We start from the raw sequence: 19512 nt of genomic DNA on the forward strand, positions 1-19512 counted from the left end.
AGTGAAGGTTAACGGTGGTTCCTCTCCTGAACACCCATGTATGTTGTACGTTATTGTCCCCAGATGATTACACTGAAACATGTTCATTAAGGGTCCAGTTAATAACTATAGCTTTTAGTCCTAACCTGAGCATGAAGCTTGTGTAACCAGTACAATGTACCATGTTATCCATTCTCCTTTTTGACCTATTTTCATGTAGTCTATAGACCTTCATATGAAATAACCAGTTTTAAAAAGAATATTCTGTGCCTGCCCCTTATACCTTAGGTTTAAAACATTCACATTATTCCTGTTGACTTTTAGGAAGAACATATTTTCAAAATTAATAAAAAGGGTATTTCATCTCACCAGACTAAATAACATGTTACAGTACTGTATATAGTACTGATACTGTGGGGATGGTTTAAACAAGACAACAGTTACCTGCAGTTATTATCAGCAGTCATTTGTGATACAATTGATGTCAACAATGATGGATTTAAATACCACCACTTTCAATTATGAAATTCAGACTAAACTAAACCTGCCGTTTTAAAAACAAAAATACAGTTACGAGACTCACAGAGAAGCTGCCGTCTGGGTTTGACTTTAACTTGACACATTTTTTTAGCAGCAAATTATTATAAAGAGTTGGACGATTTACTCCTATTTGAATGCTTTAGGTAGTTTTAGACACAATTCTAAGAACCCTGAAAAGTAAATTATTTCCATAAGAACAGAATGCGGCTGTGAATATTTATTTTGCTTTACATGTAATAGATTTAAAACTCTATTAATTAAAGGAATGCACACAGAGCGCAGCGTCGCAGCTGACAAAGCGAGCCTGAAACAGAGAGTGAATGGGGCAGAAGTGTGAAGGGTAAGTGGAGGCAATTGTGTTCATAAACCAGTAAAGAAACCAGGAAAGGGTTATGTGTAAATTGTATTTCTCCCTGAAACTTTCCTGCCAACAATTATGATTGATCAAAAGTACCTGGAGAAGTCACAATAAAGAGGAGACTTGTTTCAACTTTCAAGCGTGTTTCTGCTTCTTGTGGGCATATATTCACCTTCTATATGATACAGTACACAGTAGACCCCGACTCACAACTCTACCTTTGTATTAGCAGCAGGGATGTTTATCACTGATATACATGTTGGACTATTGCTTCCTTGACTGTTTAGCACCCTACTTAATTACTAACCCTTAGGGTCCTGAGATTAAGAGTGTGGCCATCGAGGCAGTGCTTTTTTATTTGTTTTTCATTCCAAGTCATTATTACAAATGGCACAGGAAGCAGGGCCAGTGGGTGTGTTTGGTAATTCAGTGTAAATAGATTCAGGACCGTGGGTAGGTGTATTCTTACACAGTGAGTGGGTGTGTTTGGTAATTCAGTGTAAATAGATTCAGTCATTAATATTAATTGGATGAGCATTGATGGGCTGAATACATTTCTGGTGTATGGCAGAATAATATGTCCAGAGATTAAAGAAAAAAAAAACAAAAGAAGACATCTAACCAAAATATTTAGATTGAAAGCAGTTTATAAGTAATATAAGGGGCCAAGTTAGTTTTTAACATTAGTTTTATGTTTAGCGAGCAGGGCTCGAGTATCCCTGTGAAGCATTTCATCAGTAAACAGTGATGTCATCAGTCTGCTTTATTTACCATTCCGTTATTGAGTAATAACAGAACAGAACACCATGGGTAGTATGGCAAGCCAAATTATCATTCAGAGATATCTCAAATTGAATTACAGATATCTTTAATTGTACATTTTTTAAGATATTTAAAATTAATTTAAAGATATCTATAAATCAATTAGATATATCTGTAAATCAATTAGATATATCTAAAAATGAAATAAAGATATCTCAGATTGATTTACAGATATCTTTAAATGCTATGGAAACCATGTGGATTTTGCTAGCATGGTACGCCAAAATGTAATTTAGAGATATCTTAAAATGAGGGTTTTAAAGATATCTCTAAATCATTTGAAGATATCTCTAAATGACTTCCTGTTCATTTAAAGATATCGATACATCATTTTAAGATATCTTGAAATAACTTCCTTTATTTTTAGATATCTTCAATTATTTAGAGATATCTCTAAATGAACAGGAAACCATTTTAAGATATCTAAAATTGAATTTTAGATATCTTTAAATGATTTAAAGATATCTCAAAATGCATTCTAGATACATCATTTAAAGCTCCATTAGAGATGTCTAAAATCAATTTAAGATATCTCTAAATGTATTTTAGATATCTTAAAATGATTTAGATATATCTTTAAATATTTAGAGATATCTCTGAATGAATTTGAAGTATCTCTAAATGATAGTTTGGCTTGCATTGTATAACTTAAAAACTTACACAAAAAGGCTGTTCATTGTTTTGCTTATTAAAATAAGTTAGTTAAAATAATCTCTTTATGCACTAATCAGAAAGGTCAGCTGAAACCTGTTCAGCAACCATTTGTGATCTCCAAGTCAATTATATCATTAAAATGGGGTAAGGCACTTTATATTAGCTTTTATTGGTTTATATTGTAGTTAAGAGGAATACTGTAAATGTAAATGTGTTAGTAAACTAGTTTTAACAGTTAAAAAAATAAAATAAAGCATTACCCTTTTCTGTACTGGTAAGCTTTTAGAATGTACTTTTACTGAGCTGATAATTTCACATTGCACACAGACAGCTCTTTATATTAAAATTGTATCAAAGGGCAGAGAAATCTAATTAGCCAGGGTTCACTGTAGACTGACCAATCATGAGCTTCATTAACAATGAGACTGATCGCCAAATCCTGACTGCCAGAGAAAGGTTTGTGGTATGATTATAGCTGTGGGATGTTCTATATCAGTTAGCTTTTTGCTCTAACACATTCAAAATATTTCACAACACAATGATCGCCTTGCTTGATATGAAGTGAAGCGATTCCATGGATCAGAGAGTGTAAATAAAGTGTCTGCAAGACCTTCTATCGTATCTTGCTGATGGGTATTTAGATTGTACACTGTGCAATGAAATAAGGTGTATTTGAGATGGACGTTGAGGTTCTTAGTAGGTTTCTTTGAAGTTCCTCTTGCTGTAGCGACAGCTTTACATAAGCAGCTCTCAACTAAACGTTATCTCAGAAACAAATATTTAAATGGATCTGTCTAAAAATGATGGCATGCACTAATATATCTGGAGCAGGATGAGACTAAATCTCAGATGTGGGTCCCCAGCCAGGATCGGAAGCATGGTGCAAGCTTCATCTGAACCATACTTGTGAGCTTGCCATAACCCTGCCTTAGAAGGGCCATCCTATTAAGGGGTGCAATTTTTGGCCTCTCTTTGAACATAAGAACATCAGAAAATGTACGAATGACAGGAGGCTATTTGACCCATCTCAGCTCAAACAGTTCAGAGTAACTGATTGGTCTTAAAACTTCATCAAATTGGGTCTTGAAGGATCCAAAGTGATTCTGTCTCAACAACATGACTAGGTAACTCATTCCATATCCTCAGCACTGTGTGGAAGAACTGTCTCCTTTCCTCTGTCCTATTCTGTCTCCACTTAATTTCCAACAGTGTCCTCTGCTCCTGGTTTCTGTACATTTTGTAGCGTACAGTATACTGTATAGAGGGGTCGCATTTGATTAAATTCTGTATTGTATCCAATATTTCTAAAAGGTTTTTTTTAAAACTGATAGAAATACATAAATTCATAGTTAAGATTTTGAATGGCACAATCTTGCTTTAAGGCCACATCAGTAAAAAGACCACCTCTTGATTTACTATTGACAGTAACATAAGGCCACCCCTGAATTCAGCAGTCCCAAACCTATCAAGGCACTATTAAATGACCGCTCTAACAAGACCTGCATGCTGTAAAATGGCCACGTTTCTCTGAAAACTTGGATGACTGGCACATCTGATTTAGATTAAAAATATGAGACAATAAAACAGTTTGCATTGAAAAAACTAAAATAAGTAGTAAAATGTTTTGACAGCAGGTATGCACCTTCAGTACAAGTAGCAGCAATGTTGGGCTCCTGACCGGCTTCAGTAGCTTGGCTCTGCTACATAAATGAACTTAGTTCATTAAAGGCAATGCAGTATGACAGAATACCATTCTGTTGTAAAGTTATGTTATGATCTTTTATTAACAATGACACAAATAATGAACAAGTCTCAAAAAGAATACAATATTACATGTTTAATCTTTTTGTAATGAATTTTAATAGCACAAAAACAATTTCACTATACAAATAATATTCTTCTTATCATCATTGTGTTATAGTTGGAATGCACAAATAATGTATTTAAATAAATATATATACAATAGGTGCAGGATGTTCTTCTACAGAGTTCTCTGTGGTGGCTGCATGCAGTGTTTCTCTTTGGAAGTCTGGCTGCATTTGGCTGTCAGTGCTCTAGCGTGAAATGTAAGGTGATAATGTAGACACAATGAAGAGCGTGGTTTCATCACCACATGGAAGGGTCTTCATATCTGCAAAACAAATAAACATACAACTGATAAATGCAAACAAGGTAACACTTTACATGAAATGTCTCTAATAATAATAATAATAATAATAATAATAATAATAATAATAATAATGACAACATTTTATAAAGTTGCATTTATGATGATCTTCATTTCATAAACCTATTTACTGATCTGAGGAGGGTTTTTTTCAGCCTTTAGAAATTACTGAGTACAATCTTTATCAAGGCTTTACTATGCTTTTTGCAAAACTTATAACACAGTAAACTTTTATAGGAGTAAAACCTTACCAATGTGTGTGTCTCTCTCAAGTGTAATTTTGTCTTGAAAAGAAGTTAAAATGACAGGTCCTAATTTAATATTGAAATAGTGTCAGTATTTAGATTCACCACTATCAGTTGAATAGACCTCAACTCAATGTGTATCAAAGTGACAGAATGCCCATTTTGATGAACACTGGCCTATTTGTTCTCGAGTGAGGAGTAACCTAGCTGGACTGACCCCAGTGCATTTCTCCAGGTTTTTCTTGTTTACCTTGGTCTTGGAATTCTTTCCGTACTTTCCCTCCACAGAAGGTCGGAAAATAGAGTCTCAGGACTGGACCTCTTCCCATACCTGGAGAAAGATAACGGGAATATGCTAGCAATGCTATAGACAAACACCCAGGTACTTCAACAACCAATTAGAATTCACAATAATAGACCATAGTGGAGAAACTACTTCAGCTGTTCATTTGTGAGCAGTGATGTCATGTCTTTCAATTGTATCATTTAGGAATATAGGAGAGAAATGTAAAAATGCAGGCTTCTGCTAGTCTTTTCATTGCCTCTTGTTTGTCAGCAAAAGAGGAGCTGACTGACAATTATACATCCACTATATAGTCTCATTATCTATAGTCTACACAGTAAAACGGAACTGGCAAAATCATCTGAGCTGACACCCAGTTTGATTACTGGATAGCGCAGTTATATTTCAATTGTGGAAAATGCATTTGTGGTACTAAAATGATCAGGTGCATCCAATCCGGTCCATCTGGTTAGTCTGGTTACCTGGTTGAGGTAAACTGTTTTCCCTTAATGGATGGATTGATATCTTACAGCAAGTAAAAGAATGACAGACTCATTTACAGGTTAAATGTGCCCGTTTTTAATTGAATTAATGTATGGTAAACTCTGTGACACAAGATCCAATGCCCTATTCACGCTACCATTACAATGTGTGATTATCACATGTTGAAACCCTAATTGGGAATGAATAAGATCAATTGTTTAGAATCTCAATTGAGTACACTTAAATACAACTGAATAAAGTGGTTCTGCAGTGCAGTTGCTTTCACACAAGAGTTCCAGAAGCTTTTGCAATTCCAATTTCAAAAGCCATTAAACACAGTCTTCTAATAAGAAAAACAGTTTCAGGAAAAAAAAAAGAACATTCTCATTTAAATTTCAGATAGCAGCTTTAAGCCTATGCACTAACTGACCCAATAAGGTAACCGCGGGTATTTAAAAACGATAAGCCCAATGTGTATTGTAAAATGTACAAATTATTAACATATGCACATTTTATTACATATGTATTATTCAAGATACACGTTTATCCTGTGATTTAGGAGATGTTACAAAATAGAAAGGTACTTATTTCAATTAATATTACACTTGAAGTTTAAGGGTGCTTTACAAAGGTACTGTATACCGTAGATTTCAGGCTATTTGGTAAGCTTGCATTGCACATATATATATATATTGACTATGACTGGGGTCTTTGGAGTATACAGCTACAGTAAGTAAGGTATGGAATAAAAATGCATTAACAATGATGGAAATGTTATAAAATGTCTGCTAATAATAACTGAACTAGTTGACATATGGCTGGGCATGCCAGTTAAAAACTCATGTCAATCATTTAATGCATAAATGGTAGCAACATCTAGCTATATTTAACCATTCACTTTTCTTGTCAATTAATAATTTATTTAAGATTATTTTTTAATATACTGCAAATATTATGTACTGATTTCAATTTGTTTAATCTTTTAGTACAGCCTAATTGGGTTTACTTTAATGTATACACAATTATTGTTAATTTATAAAAATGTGGGGAAAATTGTTTTTATTATAATAATAATAATAATAATAATAATAATAATAATAATAATAATAATAATAATAATAATATTCATGCATCTCAAATACATATTTGTTGTACTACTAAAGATTGTAATTTATGTTGAATAAATATATGTACAGTGAATATTTCTTAAAGATAACAAAACGGTAGATTTACTGGGTCCTTTTCGCAAAACATCTAAGTACTGTTTTAATTAATGTTTTGTTAATGACTATTTTTTAAAGCCCATTTAAATTATTTTAAATTTAGTGCGTATATTAGTCATGTATATCCTTGTCTTCCCTTTACCTGTGTATAATCTGAAGTTAATTCAAATGCGGTCGGATATTCCCGATCAGCGCCCTTACCTCTGCCGCGTGATAAGATTGATGTAGTGTCTCAGAGCTGAGTAATACTTGGCCAAGTCTTCGGCGGGCGCGTCTTCTCCCGGATTGTCGGGTTTCGACGGGTAGGCATCCGCAAGCGTTCCGATACAGATCAAAGTGCAGAAGGCGAAAGCCACGGTAGCCAGCCACAACCCCAGGTTAGAACGCATCTTTAGGAGGTAACAGAGCACAAAAGAAAACAAAATTAACAAATGAAAACGAAGAGTTAAAGCAACAGAAAGGGGAGAGACTACCACAGATAATAGTGGTGTTCCTACACAAGGAGAGTATGTCAGTAAATAATGTCTCGTATTGTTTAATACGTTTTGTTCCTTAAGTTTTCAATACCATTTTTGATTTTCAGAATAACTGGCACCACTTCCTTTTCAAGAAACGGAATGTAAAATACAGACATTTTACTATTACATATATACACAGACGTTGTCTCGTGCCACTGGAACATAGCAACTCATCTACAATATAGACTACTGTAAAATTCACCTGCGACTTAATCTCTCCTGTGTGGTAGTGTCAGTCGATTCTATTCCGAAACAAGACGAATGGAATAGAAACATGTCTAAAACAGCAAATACATGCGCGTTAACTAGAGGGAGATATGAGAAATCGGTGTACTCACATTCAGTTATGTTGATAGAGATGGTTGCCTCTCTTCTGCGCGGTATTAGGGTACCGATATAAGGTCCTATGTGTTCTCTGACCACATTCTGCCATTCTTTGGTTTTTATATGCGAGTCTCTTAATAAAAGGAGGGGGGACTCTGTCCCAATCACGCTTCATTGAGCACAATTCTCTTATCACATTCCAGCATAAGGGAAATATACGTCAGAGAATGAGCTGTCACCTAAAACAACGATAAAGGTTAGATACAAGTGACTGCTTTCCTTCAGAAATGAGACACGTGTTGCATTCACTTCTAAATACATGCGTTTTGCTCCAAGTAGTAGTTAAAACAGAATTACTAAAATGAGAATAGTGTACTCGATTTGCGCCACACTAAAACAAAACATACAAAACACACTTTTAAAACGTTTCTACATTTAAAATATGTATTGCTGTTTTATATCAGAATATTCCAAGCAGCCATTCCTGGCTTAAATCTGTAGCGTCCAACTCTCTTTTTTATTTTTTAATATGTGATTCTTCAGTGTATGTTTACGACATTCTTCAAAGTTTGGTCTCATGTTCACTGAATCAAATTGGAATCCATGTTTCATTACGTCCCGTCCCCATCAGTCAGTGTGTAAGAAACAAAAAATTATATTTACATTTACATTTAAAACAACATACCATTCACACCTCTTGAAAACACAAGAAGCCAGTTTCTGCAGCAGTAAAACATTATGATTGCCATCTGTCCACAATCTTATAGCCTCGGGAAGCCCTTACTATTTTCATCAAATTATTTTAACATTAAACTGGATACACATATACAGCGTACATAGATTTAAAACATATCGAATACAGTTTAACCATTTCATGCATGGCGACCTATAAAAAAAACGGATAAAAAACCCTTCTAGTCTTTATATTGGGACATATGGAATACGTAAGTGCACGGTGACCTCAGATGAGGATGTAATTGGGAAAACAAATGAAAAATATATTTAATATGCGTGCAAAACAATTGTTTCAGCTATTTTCAATATTTCAAGCATGAAATGGTAAAAAAGCTCCATTATAGTGAATTCTACACATTTAAATGTTTCTAGTGAATGTCCACTGTACAGTATGTGCTCTATACCAATGCTATTGTATCTGTGACTTACACCAGTTAGGTTTCAGAGGCCAATCAGTTAAAGTGAGTTGCTGTGGAGGTGAGATAACGATTGAAATCTAAAGTGTAGCACAGGTCTCCTGGCTGCCCATGTAACAATTTCATATATGAACACACATAAATCAGAATTGAAGCTTCAGTAATACGTGATTGTGACAGGTGCAGCACAGCAGACTTTATTTTCAATGCCCACAAGATGAATTCCAGCCAGTTAGAGAAAAACATGTTACCAAATTATAGTACCAAAAAAGTGTGTGTGTGTGTGTGTGCGTGAGTGTGTGTGTGAGTGTGTGTGCGTGTGTGCGTGAGTGTGTGTGTGTGCTATATTTTATTTTGTCACTAATTTCCTTGGCAAAACAGGCAGATATGACCATATATATATATATATATATATAAAGAGAGAGAGAGAGAGAGAGAGAGAGAGAGAGAGAGAGAGAGAGAGAGAGAGAGATGTTTATGCTTATGCTTATGGACAAGTCTGTAATATGTTGTGCTTCACATTTGATCTTAAATAGGGTCTGGGTAACACATGATCTATACATTCTTCTGCAGTATATATTATATTATGTACATATACATTTGGATGTTCCTGGTATTGGTTAAATGCAGAACAGCTCAAATTACACTGTGACTATATTAAACCAGTTTGGCTATGTGTTAAGGGAACTTTATGTAAGTTTATAATGACCCTGTTAATTCAAATGCTTCTTCTCTGTTCCTATAAAATTAGCAAAATGAAAACTATTTGACTTGATCATATAATTCATTTCTGAAATGAAGTAGGAGTTCACACACTCTGATTTAAATGTATATTAAGCAATTCGGATTTGGCTTTCTGGTCTAGAAAGTTAATATTCATGCATTACATCCCAAATACAGACTTTAAAGGCTTTGATGAAAGCTGTGGTGTTTATGTAAAGAGGATTCGGTGCATGGCAAGATGCATTTAAGATGCTCTCGACTGGTGTTCATTAATGTAGCCACCAAAACGAGCATACCTGGAGCTGCATGTGTATACAGTGTTCATGGCATCATTTTAGTTGATGTTAGTCAATGCATCAGATTTATTTCTATTTAGGAGCATTTTTTTCAGTCATTCTGCTGTACATAATGGTTCTTTAACAAAAAAGGTTCCAGAAAGAGAATGAATAAAATATAATTTTTTTACCTCTATGCACCAGCAAATGAAACCTTTGTCTATTTATTTTCTAAAAACCATCACATTTTATCAAAAGGCATGCTTTTTACAGGAACTTTGTGTGTGGAAGTCAATAACATTTATTTTTAAAGTACATTTCCAGAACTGCAATGGCCACATTAAACCTCTTGACAGACCCCTTTATGTAAGCTCTATAGTCCAGCACAGTGATCCACAAAGTATGCTGAAGTTTTAGGAACTGGAATAGGTAACAAGCATCTGATTTTGATCAGTCATTTTTACAATTTGTCATGTTTGCTCTTTTCAAGGAAACTTTCACATTCAAGTGTTATGTTAAAAAGTCAGTTGAATTCTGAATTGAGTAAAGCAGGAACAGTTAAACTGTCTGACAGAATGAAGATACTGTAGGCAGATAGCACACTCAGTGGCAGCTGATTTGCACATTGTCTAATTGTCTTCTGTCAAGCTTTAAATACTTGTATATGTGTGGTGTGAAAATGTGTTACCAACTTACTTTATCCAAACGGAGGATGTTTTGACTGCACTATTGAAACAAGCACAGTTCAAGATCAGAAAATGATTCACAGTGAAGCTGTGATGCGCCAAGTCTCCAGCAGGTGGCTTAGAGGTGCAATTATACTATTGTTTTCTATATAAATTAAAATACAGTCATATCATAGCAATACTGATGCTGTAGTATAACATTCTAAAATCCTTTCTCACACATACACTGTGTTATATTGTATACAATCGAAACACAATAAAAATACATTTACTAAAGAAATGTGTGTTACATCTGCATATATACAGTATAGGTACAAAAACCTATTAAGGTTGTAAAACTTGTATTTTATTGAATTCCAGGTTTCGTTTTATTACCTTTACCTGATGAAGGAACAACATAGATCTACATGAAACAGACCGATGTGCTACTGTCTTCTGTTGCATATTACAGGATGTTGTAGTACTTAAGTGTGTTCTTTTTAGGTAAACATTCTAACTTCTTTTTTAATTACAGCTTTGTTTTCTCTACTCCAACTATTGAATTCAATTTAACATCTGCATGTATGTTTATTATAAACTCCTTCAAGTGCGTGCCTCTAATGATGCCACTTCATTTTCCAATTCCCATTCACAGCCTTTATTCTAAACATCATATAGTCACACTGAAATTATGCTTTTTTATCTCAGTCAAGAACTGACATTCACTTAAGTGCTTCGATTGTAAACAAGAAATGAAATTGCCTTTAACGGAATGCTCTTGCTGTGTACTGTCAACTTCCCACATTTGTGTTGATGATACATTTTTAATATGATTCACACAGGAAAAAAAATAAAAAAATACATGAAAACACTGACCAGAAAAGAAGATGCAGCATTTGAAAAAAAAAAAACATGATCATTTATCAAGCCATTTCTGTCAGAAACAAAAGCCGCTGTTTTTTGATATGCTGCATAAATAATACTGCAGCGACTGCACAGCAACAAATAGCAGAACAGCAGATACATAGGAGGCTGTGTGGTCCAGTGGTTAAAGAAAAGGGCTTGTACCCAGAAGGTCCCTGGTTCAAATCCCACCTCAGCCACTGATTAATTGTGTGACAACTCACTTAACCTCCTTGTGCTTCGTCTTTCGGGTGAGACATAATTGTAAGTGACTCTGCAGCTGATGCATAGTTCACACACCCTAGTCTCTGCAAGTCGCCTTGGATAAAGGTGTCTGCTAAATAAACAAATAATAATACACATGGTAATCAAACTGTATCCTGTGCTGATAACAGCTGTGTGTTTTTCAATGAATTTTAACAAGATATAAAGAACTCTTTGCACTTCTTTTAGTGGCCCTGAACAACTGGCATGATGTCAATATGTTCTCTTCATGGGCCCTGTAACCTTAACCAGGTATTTCTCAACAATACCAGTCTGTAGTTCAGGGGGTTATGGCTGTTTTAAAAGGGCAGCTACCAGCAGTAAAACAAGTGCTATCTGTTCCTGTAATAAAATAAGAAGAACGACCACGGTGGTTTATTTCTAGAGTTAAAACATTAGCCTTTAAATTCTTTGAGAAAATCAGATTGTTCAAACTGTTTCCAAAACAGACTACTTTAGCTATCACAACTGGTAGCTGATTTATAAAGAAAGCTAATTAAATAATGTATAGGCCTAAAAGGTAGCAAGAATACTTTTAAATAGGTAAATATATATCTCGCAGCCAAGGCTGTATTTTGTTCACGGTTATCACAGATTTTACCCATTGCCGTGTAATATGTAGTTCCTCGTGAAAATTCCCATTTCTGAAAGAATAGTGCAAACGTACATATTTATGTATCACTTAAAAATAAATAAGGCACCTTATTGATGCACTACCTGTTACACTGTTAGAAATAAAATATTAACAATACCTAGATGAGAAAAAACACCCCTTTAAAATTATGATGCAGCTGGGCAACCTTTGTATTGTTTAGTATCATTTGTAATAATTAATTAAAAAGATAACTTTCTTACTGAATATTATTGACATAATCCTAACATCTAGCCTCAGAGTGATTCTTGTGCCCTTTCTAGAAGTACAGACTTACTTTTTTTATCACCTCAGTCCATCAAACAGCCCCACTGCTACTGCTTGGAAGGAAAGTTACATTGACAATTGAGAGATATTAGTACAGTGCCTTGCATAAGTATTCACCTCCCTTGGACTTTTCCACATTTTGTAGTGTTACAACCTGGAATTAAATGGATTTAATTGGGGTTTTCACTTGAAAAAGTGTTAAGTATGTTGTGAATACTTATGGTTGCATAAGTATTCACCCCCCTGAGTCAATACTAGGTAGAAGCACCTTTGGTAGCAATTTACAGCTGTGAGTTTTTTTGGGTAAGTCTCTACCAGCTTTGCACATCTGGATCCTGCAATTTTTGCCCATTCTTCTCTGCAAAATTGCTCAAGCTCCGTCAAGTTGAATGGGGACCTTTGGTGAACAGCAATTTTCAACTCTTTCCACATATTCTCAATTGGATTGAGGTCCGGGCTTTGACTGGGCCACTCCAGGACATTGACCTTTTTGTTTTAAGCCACTCCAGTGTGGCTTTGGCTGTATGTTTGGGGTCATTGTCCCAAGTCCCAGGTCTCTTGCAGACTTCAGCAGGTTTTCCTCCAGGATTTCTCTGTAATTTGCTGCATCCATTTTGCCCTCTATCTTCACAAGCTTTCCAGGCCCTGACGCAGAGAAGCATCCCCATAGCATGATGCTGCCACCACCATGCTTCACGTTAGGGATGGTGCTCTCAGGATGATGTGCAGTGTTAGACTTGCGCCAAACATAGCTCTTAGCCTTTAGGCCAAAAACCTCTATTTTGGTCTCATCAGACCATAGAATCTTCTTCCACTTGGTCTCAGAGTCTCCCACATGACTTCTGGCAAACTCTAGCTGAGATTTGATGTGAATTTTTTTCAACAATGGCTTTCTTTTTGCCACTCTCCCATAAAGGTTTTGTGAAGCACCCGGGCTATTGTTGCCGTATGCACAGTGTCTCCTAGCTCAGCCATGGAAGACTGTAACTCCTTTAGAGTTGCCATAGGCCTCTTGTTGGCCTCCCTGACTAGTGCCCTTCTCGCCTGGATACTCAGTTTTTGAGGATGGTCTGTTCTAGACAGATTCACAGTTGTGCCATATTCTCTCCATTTCTTAATAATGGACTTTACTGTGCTCCGGGGGATATTCAATGCCTTGGAAATGTTCTTATATCCTACCCCAGATTGGTGCTTTTGAAGAACCTTATTCCGGATTTGCTTTGAATGTTCCTTCGTCTTCATGATGTAGTTTTTGTTAGGAAATGTACTAACCAACAGTGGGACCTCCCAGAGACAGGTGTATTTGTAACCTGAAATCATGTGAAACACCTTAATTGCACACAGGTGGACTCCATTCAACTAATTATGTGACTTCTAAAGACAATTAGTTGCACCAGAGCTTTATTTAGGTGTGTCATAGCAAAGGGGGTGAATACTTATGCAATCAACTATTTTCTGTTTTATATTTGTAATTAATTTAGAACAATTTATAGATTTTATTGTTCACTTTGACATTATGGACTTTTTTGTGTTGATCAGTGGCAAAAACTCCTAAATAAATCCATTTTGATTCCATGTTGTAACACAATAAAATGTGGAAAAGTCCAAGGGGGTGAATACTTTTGAGAGCCACTGTAGCTGCCTTAATCTATTTTGAATTAAAGCACATTGTTTAAAAAGTGAACTAAACAGACATTTTTATTTAAATTGCAATTTGATTTAAAAAAAGAATAAAAAGACCCCCTCCCCCCCCCCCCCCCCCCCACACACACAAATTAATAATCAGACCATTTACATAATGCACTTTAAATGAAAGCTGCTATCTGGCTTTCATTTGGGAGCACTTTTTTTGACACATACTTGATTTCACTAGGGGCTCTTGTACACTGACTGCATTTAGACACTTAACTATACTGGAGAGCATAAGCGTTTTCCAAAAAGTAGACATGAAAGATGATTATATATATATATATATAAAAAAAACACAAACTGCTTCTGGAATAAACGTCAACTAAAAATATTTTATATTTTCTTTCACAGTCCAATTACACATTTAAAATAACTCCTGTAAACTAAACTTTCTAAAATACCTTGTACTGTTTTAAATCATTAAAAAAAAAAAAAACAGTTTAATTGGTTACTGTGATGCATTACCATACCAGAGTATTGTAAAAAGAATAAAAAATAAATAAAAGCCAGCTAAAAATGGCTTTCATGAAAGATTACAAAAGGAATGAATGTTTCAAGATACTTAATTCAAAAGGAGAGATTTTAATGTGTTAAAATGAATGCATTGTTTGCAACAGAGGGACCAAGCAGTTTGTCAGATTAATCATGAATACAGTCACTATTTGTGGCAGAAACTACATTTTTAAAACGGACAATAAACAATAAAGATCTCATACAGAAAATGAATATACTGTATACAATGGTATCAAATCCCAAGGCCATACAGATTATGGTGTCCAGTTTAATAATTTAAACCTTATATAGTGCACTCTGTTTGATTCTTAAAAACAGACTGATATGATTACAATTAGCAAAAGCAGTTTAAATACAGTATACAAATGTCAATGGTGCTCAATTACTGAGGACAATACATCAAAACAATCAAAACAAGTCCTCGTGGGTAAGCAACTTGTTATATGATCACGATTATGTTTACTCAAGGCTGCAGAATCCTATTTTACTACAGTATACTTGAGAAGCGATTGTCTTGTGAGGGTGCCTAGTTTAACTGCCATGCAGTGTTATGTGTAATGGACTTTGAATTAAAATGACATTGCAGAACAGTATTTTACTGTCAGGACTACCACTGCATTTAAGCATCTGTGGTTTACTTATTTTCTGTTGCGATGCAAATCTCACAGTTTTTCATTAAGCTGAGATGTAAAGCTCTGCAATCCCCCCCCTGCCCCCCCCTCCTCACCGCGCCGCATTCCCACTCCCTCTACATGCATATCACACAATAACACTGCTGTACTCAGCATGTATTCAATGAATGTGTATTTTCTTTATTGAAACACATTTTCACTAAAAGGGAACACAAAAAAACATACCTGCACAATGCAGTGGTGCAATCACTGTTTAATTACAAACTTGTCCAGTGTTCCCTGCATCATTGCACGATCCACGCTGCGTACGTGCCTAATCACGTGAGATGTGATCAAATTCAAATAAAAAAACAGCTTCGTTGCACTTGATACAGTATCGTATTACATGCAGTCAGTTTCCCCCGAAATGATTCTTATAAGCGGATTGCTTGATTCTTACAAGCTGAGTATTTTACATTGGTTAGTATAGGAGTAATTTGGTCCCAGTGGTTCTGATCACTATATGCGGTTGATTCTTATATCGGTGATTCTTACAAACTGAGTGCACAGCATGACTGTATTTTAATTGCACTTAGTTAAGTGAATCTATAAATAAAACCATGACAGAAAACCCCATATGCACCAATATAGAGTTAAAACGTGTCTGTATTTATATATACACGGAAATATGTCAGCTGCTAGAAGAAGCACTGCACACCGACAGGAAAGTAAATCACTGTTTCAAAAAAACCTGTAGACCAAGAACTATTCATTAACCTGAGTGCCCTTTGCACAATACATTCCTACCTATCACTCATACCCCAGCTACACAACCATGACTTTGTGACAAATCAAATACAGGGGAGACTTGTTCCTGTGAACCAAGTTCTTCCACAAAATGTGTGACATTTGTTTTGACACTTAGCTTTACAGATGACTTGGTATACCTTACATTTGAAGAAATGTCAAAAGTTAATTTGTTTTCTGTGCAAGTGCTGGCTTGAAAAAGTGGTAATTCATATGAAGGGAGCGTTTGGTTTGCTTTCAAAGCCAGTGTGAGGGAAAGAAGTTCTAGAACTGTCTAGAGTTTTAAATTCTAGAGCTGTCACTGGTGTACTACATCTGGAAATAGTACAGCAGATTGATCAATGGACACATCTGGGGCAGGGGAGAGTGTAGCGTGCACGGGGGAAGGCAGCAGCAGGGCTGGTAGGTGACGTAATCACACACAAAGACATAAGCCCGATATACGCTCTTTGCAAGGGAGCCGGCTCCTTTGTACAGCGGTATCGGCGCTCTGCTTTAGTGCGAGAGGTCTCGAGTTCGCGTCCGCCCTCCGCCTGTGTGTGGATTGCCTCGCCCTTCGTTATGCGCCTGCCTGCCTTAACCAAGATCGCTACAATACTTTGTATTGAATAGGTGCACATTTTCTTTGCAATGTTATTGTGGGTTGCTAGGTGGAGGATGAAGTTTGGTATTCAGAATGTTTTGTAAATATTTTTAAAACATATTTTGGTTTGCAATCTTACCGGCAAGTAGGGGTGACTTTCGGCGCCGCCATCTTGGGGAGCACGCACGCGAGCACATAATGCTGGTTATAGACCAGAGTGCGCTCATGGACAGGCAATGTGGGAGACGTATGCCATTTGGTGGAGATGTTAACTGTGATATTGCATTGATGTGAGTGTGGGTATTCATGTATAGTTAAATACCAAGTGGAAGAATCCTAGCATTTAATTAATTACAATTAGGGCTTCTGTTTTTCAGGTTTTATTAATTGTATTTTTCGGTGCTTATTTTTGAGTTTTATGTAAATCGTTTTTTTTTCGGGGCTTTCGTTTTTGATGTACTGTATGAAATTAGTGTTTTCGGTTACTTTTCCAAAATATGTATAGTAGTAACGCGACAGTACTTGCACAGTTAAGCTGTACCTTCTTTCCATTGCTGTCTTCCACAACAAAATCCCCATGGTCTTGGACACATTTTTCTGGGGTTTTTGTGTGTACGCATTTTTGTACATTTTGCCACAATTCTGTTTTAAGTCCTCCGTATCTTAACTGTAATACAGCTTTAAATCCCGCTAACAAGCCTCCATCCTGATTGCAATCTTGTTTTAAATCTTGCTAGTGGAGTCTCCAATAGAAATGTAGGAATGTGCTGTCATTCAGTAGTTGGGGCGGGTTTAAAGTATTGAGGACGAATCAATGATAGATGCAAGTCAGGAAGGCGGGATGTTGCCCAGCAGCACTGGGGAATGTATTTATTATTATTATCTTTGTAGTAGGTTTTATTTTTTAATGGGAATAGGGTAAAGTCAACATGAATTGATTAACCATTTCCACAGTTTTTCCGGTGTTTATTGGCTATCCACCGATTTCATTTTCTTTTGTATCGGGGGTGTTTTATCTGTTAAAACCGACAATCAGAAGCCCTAATTATAATGTAGTTATGTCACCCTTATTGTAACTATGCTTTGGGGTTTAAAGGTGTAGTGGATTGACCTGGGGAGGGGCTAGTGATAAGGGTGGGAATATAAACCTGGAGAGAGCTCATTTGAGGAGAGGTTGAAAACTCCAGAGAGCCTGGAGTGTCTGAATAGTTGTGTGTTCAGGGAATATAATTGCTGTGTTATAGAGTCTGTTATTGGTTTGCCTTATTATTATTATTATTATTATTATTATTATTATTATTATTATTATTATTATTATTATTATTTTTAAAGTTTATTTTGTTCATTTGTTCCTGTGTTTTAAACTGCCAATATGTTTTCACTGGAGGCCTTCACTAAAAGCTCTCTTCTGGCATTTTAACCTTGACTGGTTTGTGCTACCTGTATGACCACTTGACTTCACTTTCTTACAGTGTTCAAAAGACCATTGCAAGAAAATTAACTGTTAAGGGCAATAATATTATTGTAAAGCTCTCTACTGGTTTATAAAATGTTAAAAAGCTACAAGTAGAAATATTATTGCAGAAATCTGTGTTAGCCTAAATGAGAGACTCAGTGAACTATAAAACACTAATTCAATAACCTTGACAGGGCCTCTTGGAATGCGAATATAGCTAAGTTTCTTATCAGCAGTTGCAACTTAGGACAAGTAGGGTCTCTCGCTTTTTATTCGTATATGTAAAAGTACTGGGATTCTTATGGTACCAGAAAAATGTGTTTTAACACTAGAACCGCCCTGGTTATACCCATACCTAAAGCCTCCGTCGGCAGTCATTATGACAGTTAAATTTTACACAACATCAATATTAAAATGAAAGACAAACTATCGGATATAACTCAAAAGTTTTTTTCAAACACATCTGTGGCAGAGCAGGGCTCTGCCCTTAGAAATAATGGCGGGGAAGGAGTTAAATTCTCCTCCCTGCCCAGATTGATTGCTTTAGGTGGGAGCAATCAGTCAATTAATCATTCAATTAAGGACTCAGCCACCTGGCATAAAAGGAGGCCTCAGCCTCCCATTTAGGAGAGAGTTCTGGAAGGAGAAGAAGAGTGGTTTTTGTTTGTGCTGTGTTTTATTAGTTATTGAATCCAGTGAAGGCAACGCCCAGCCTGGAAGCCTTAATTTGTAAGTTTTGTTTTGTGTCTATTTTGTGTTTTGAAACCTTTTTGTTTGGCCCTCGTGCCTGTTTATTTTGTATTTTTGTTTATTAAAAAACTTTATTTTTGAACTTTAAAACTGTCTCTGAGTCTCAAACCTCTGCCAATCCTGTCACAACATCCTATCAAACATCTGCACAGCCGAAATGTTGTATTTAAATGAATAAACCATAAAAGGGTTTATTTTCAAACTTACCACATATAAAGCACTACTTCACAAAATGAAGAACTTCCTTATTTTCGTTATCCTGCCTTTCAAACGCCATCAGGATATTTAATATGTGTATACAACCGAGGCGAAACTTCCCGACAGAACAGGTGCTCTAACTAAACAACTGAGTGGAACTCCATGGTACAGGAACATATTGTATTAGTTTTAGAGAAAACCTCATATATACTTATCTTAGAAAAGTGGGAGATAGCCTGGTACCAAAAAGTATATTATTAATTTTAGAGATAAAGGTTTGTCTAACAAACCAGATGTTTTAGGCTTAATAAAGCCTTCTGATGCACGAAGAGATAGAAAAAGTCTTATAAATACTGGAGCAATATTTGCAATTATTTATTAGACCACTTTGGTAACACTGCTTGATCCA

General features: G+C 35.8%; 1 protein-coding gene across 1 annotated transcript; it reads right to left on the reverse strand.

Moving 5' to 3' along the window:
* Positions 1–4180: 4180 nt before the first annotated feature.
* npy (neuropeptide Y) lies at positions 4181–7740 on the reverse strand. The gene is made up of 4 exons (XM_033993579.3): positions 7611–7740; positions 6956–7143; positions 5016–5096; positions 4181–4484 (listed from the first exon to the last, which is right to left on the reverse strand). The coding sequence occupies exons 2-4, from the start codon at positions 7141–7143 to the stop codon at positions 4460–4462; spliced, it is 294 nt and encodes a 97-aa protein (XP_033849470.1). The 5' UTR covers positions 7611–7740; the 3' UTR covers positions 4181–4459.
* Positions 7741–19512: the final 11772 nt, after the last annotated feature.

This window comes from Acipenser ruthenus, chromosome 3 (genome assembly GCF_902713425.1).
Source record: "Acipenser ruthenus chromosome 3, fAciRut3.2 maternal haplotype, whole genome shotgun sequence".
Lineage (NCBI taxonomy): Eukaryota > Metazoa > Chordata > Actinopteri > Acipenseriformes > Acipenseridae > Acipenser > Acipenser ruthenus.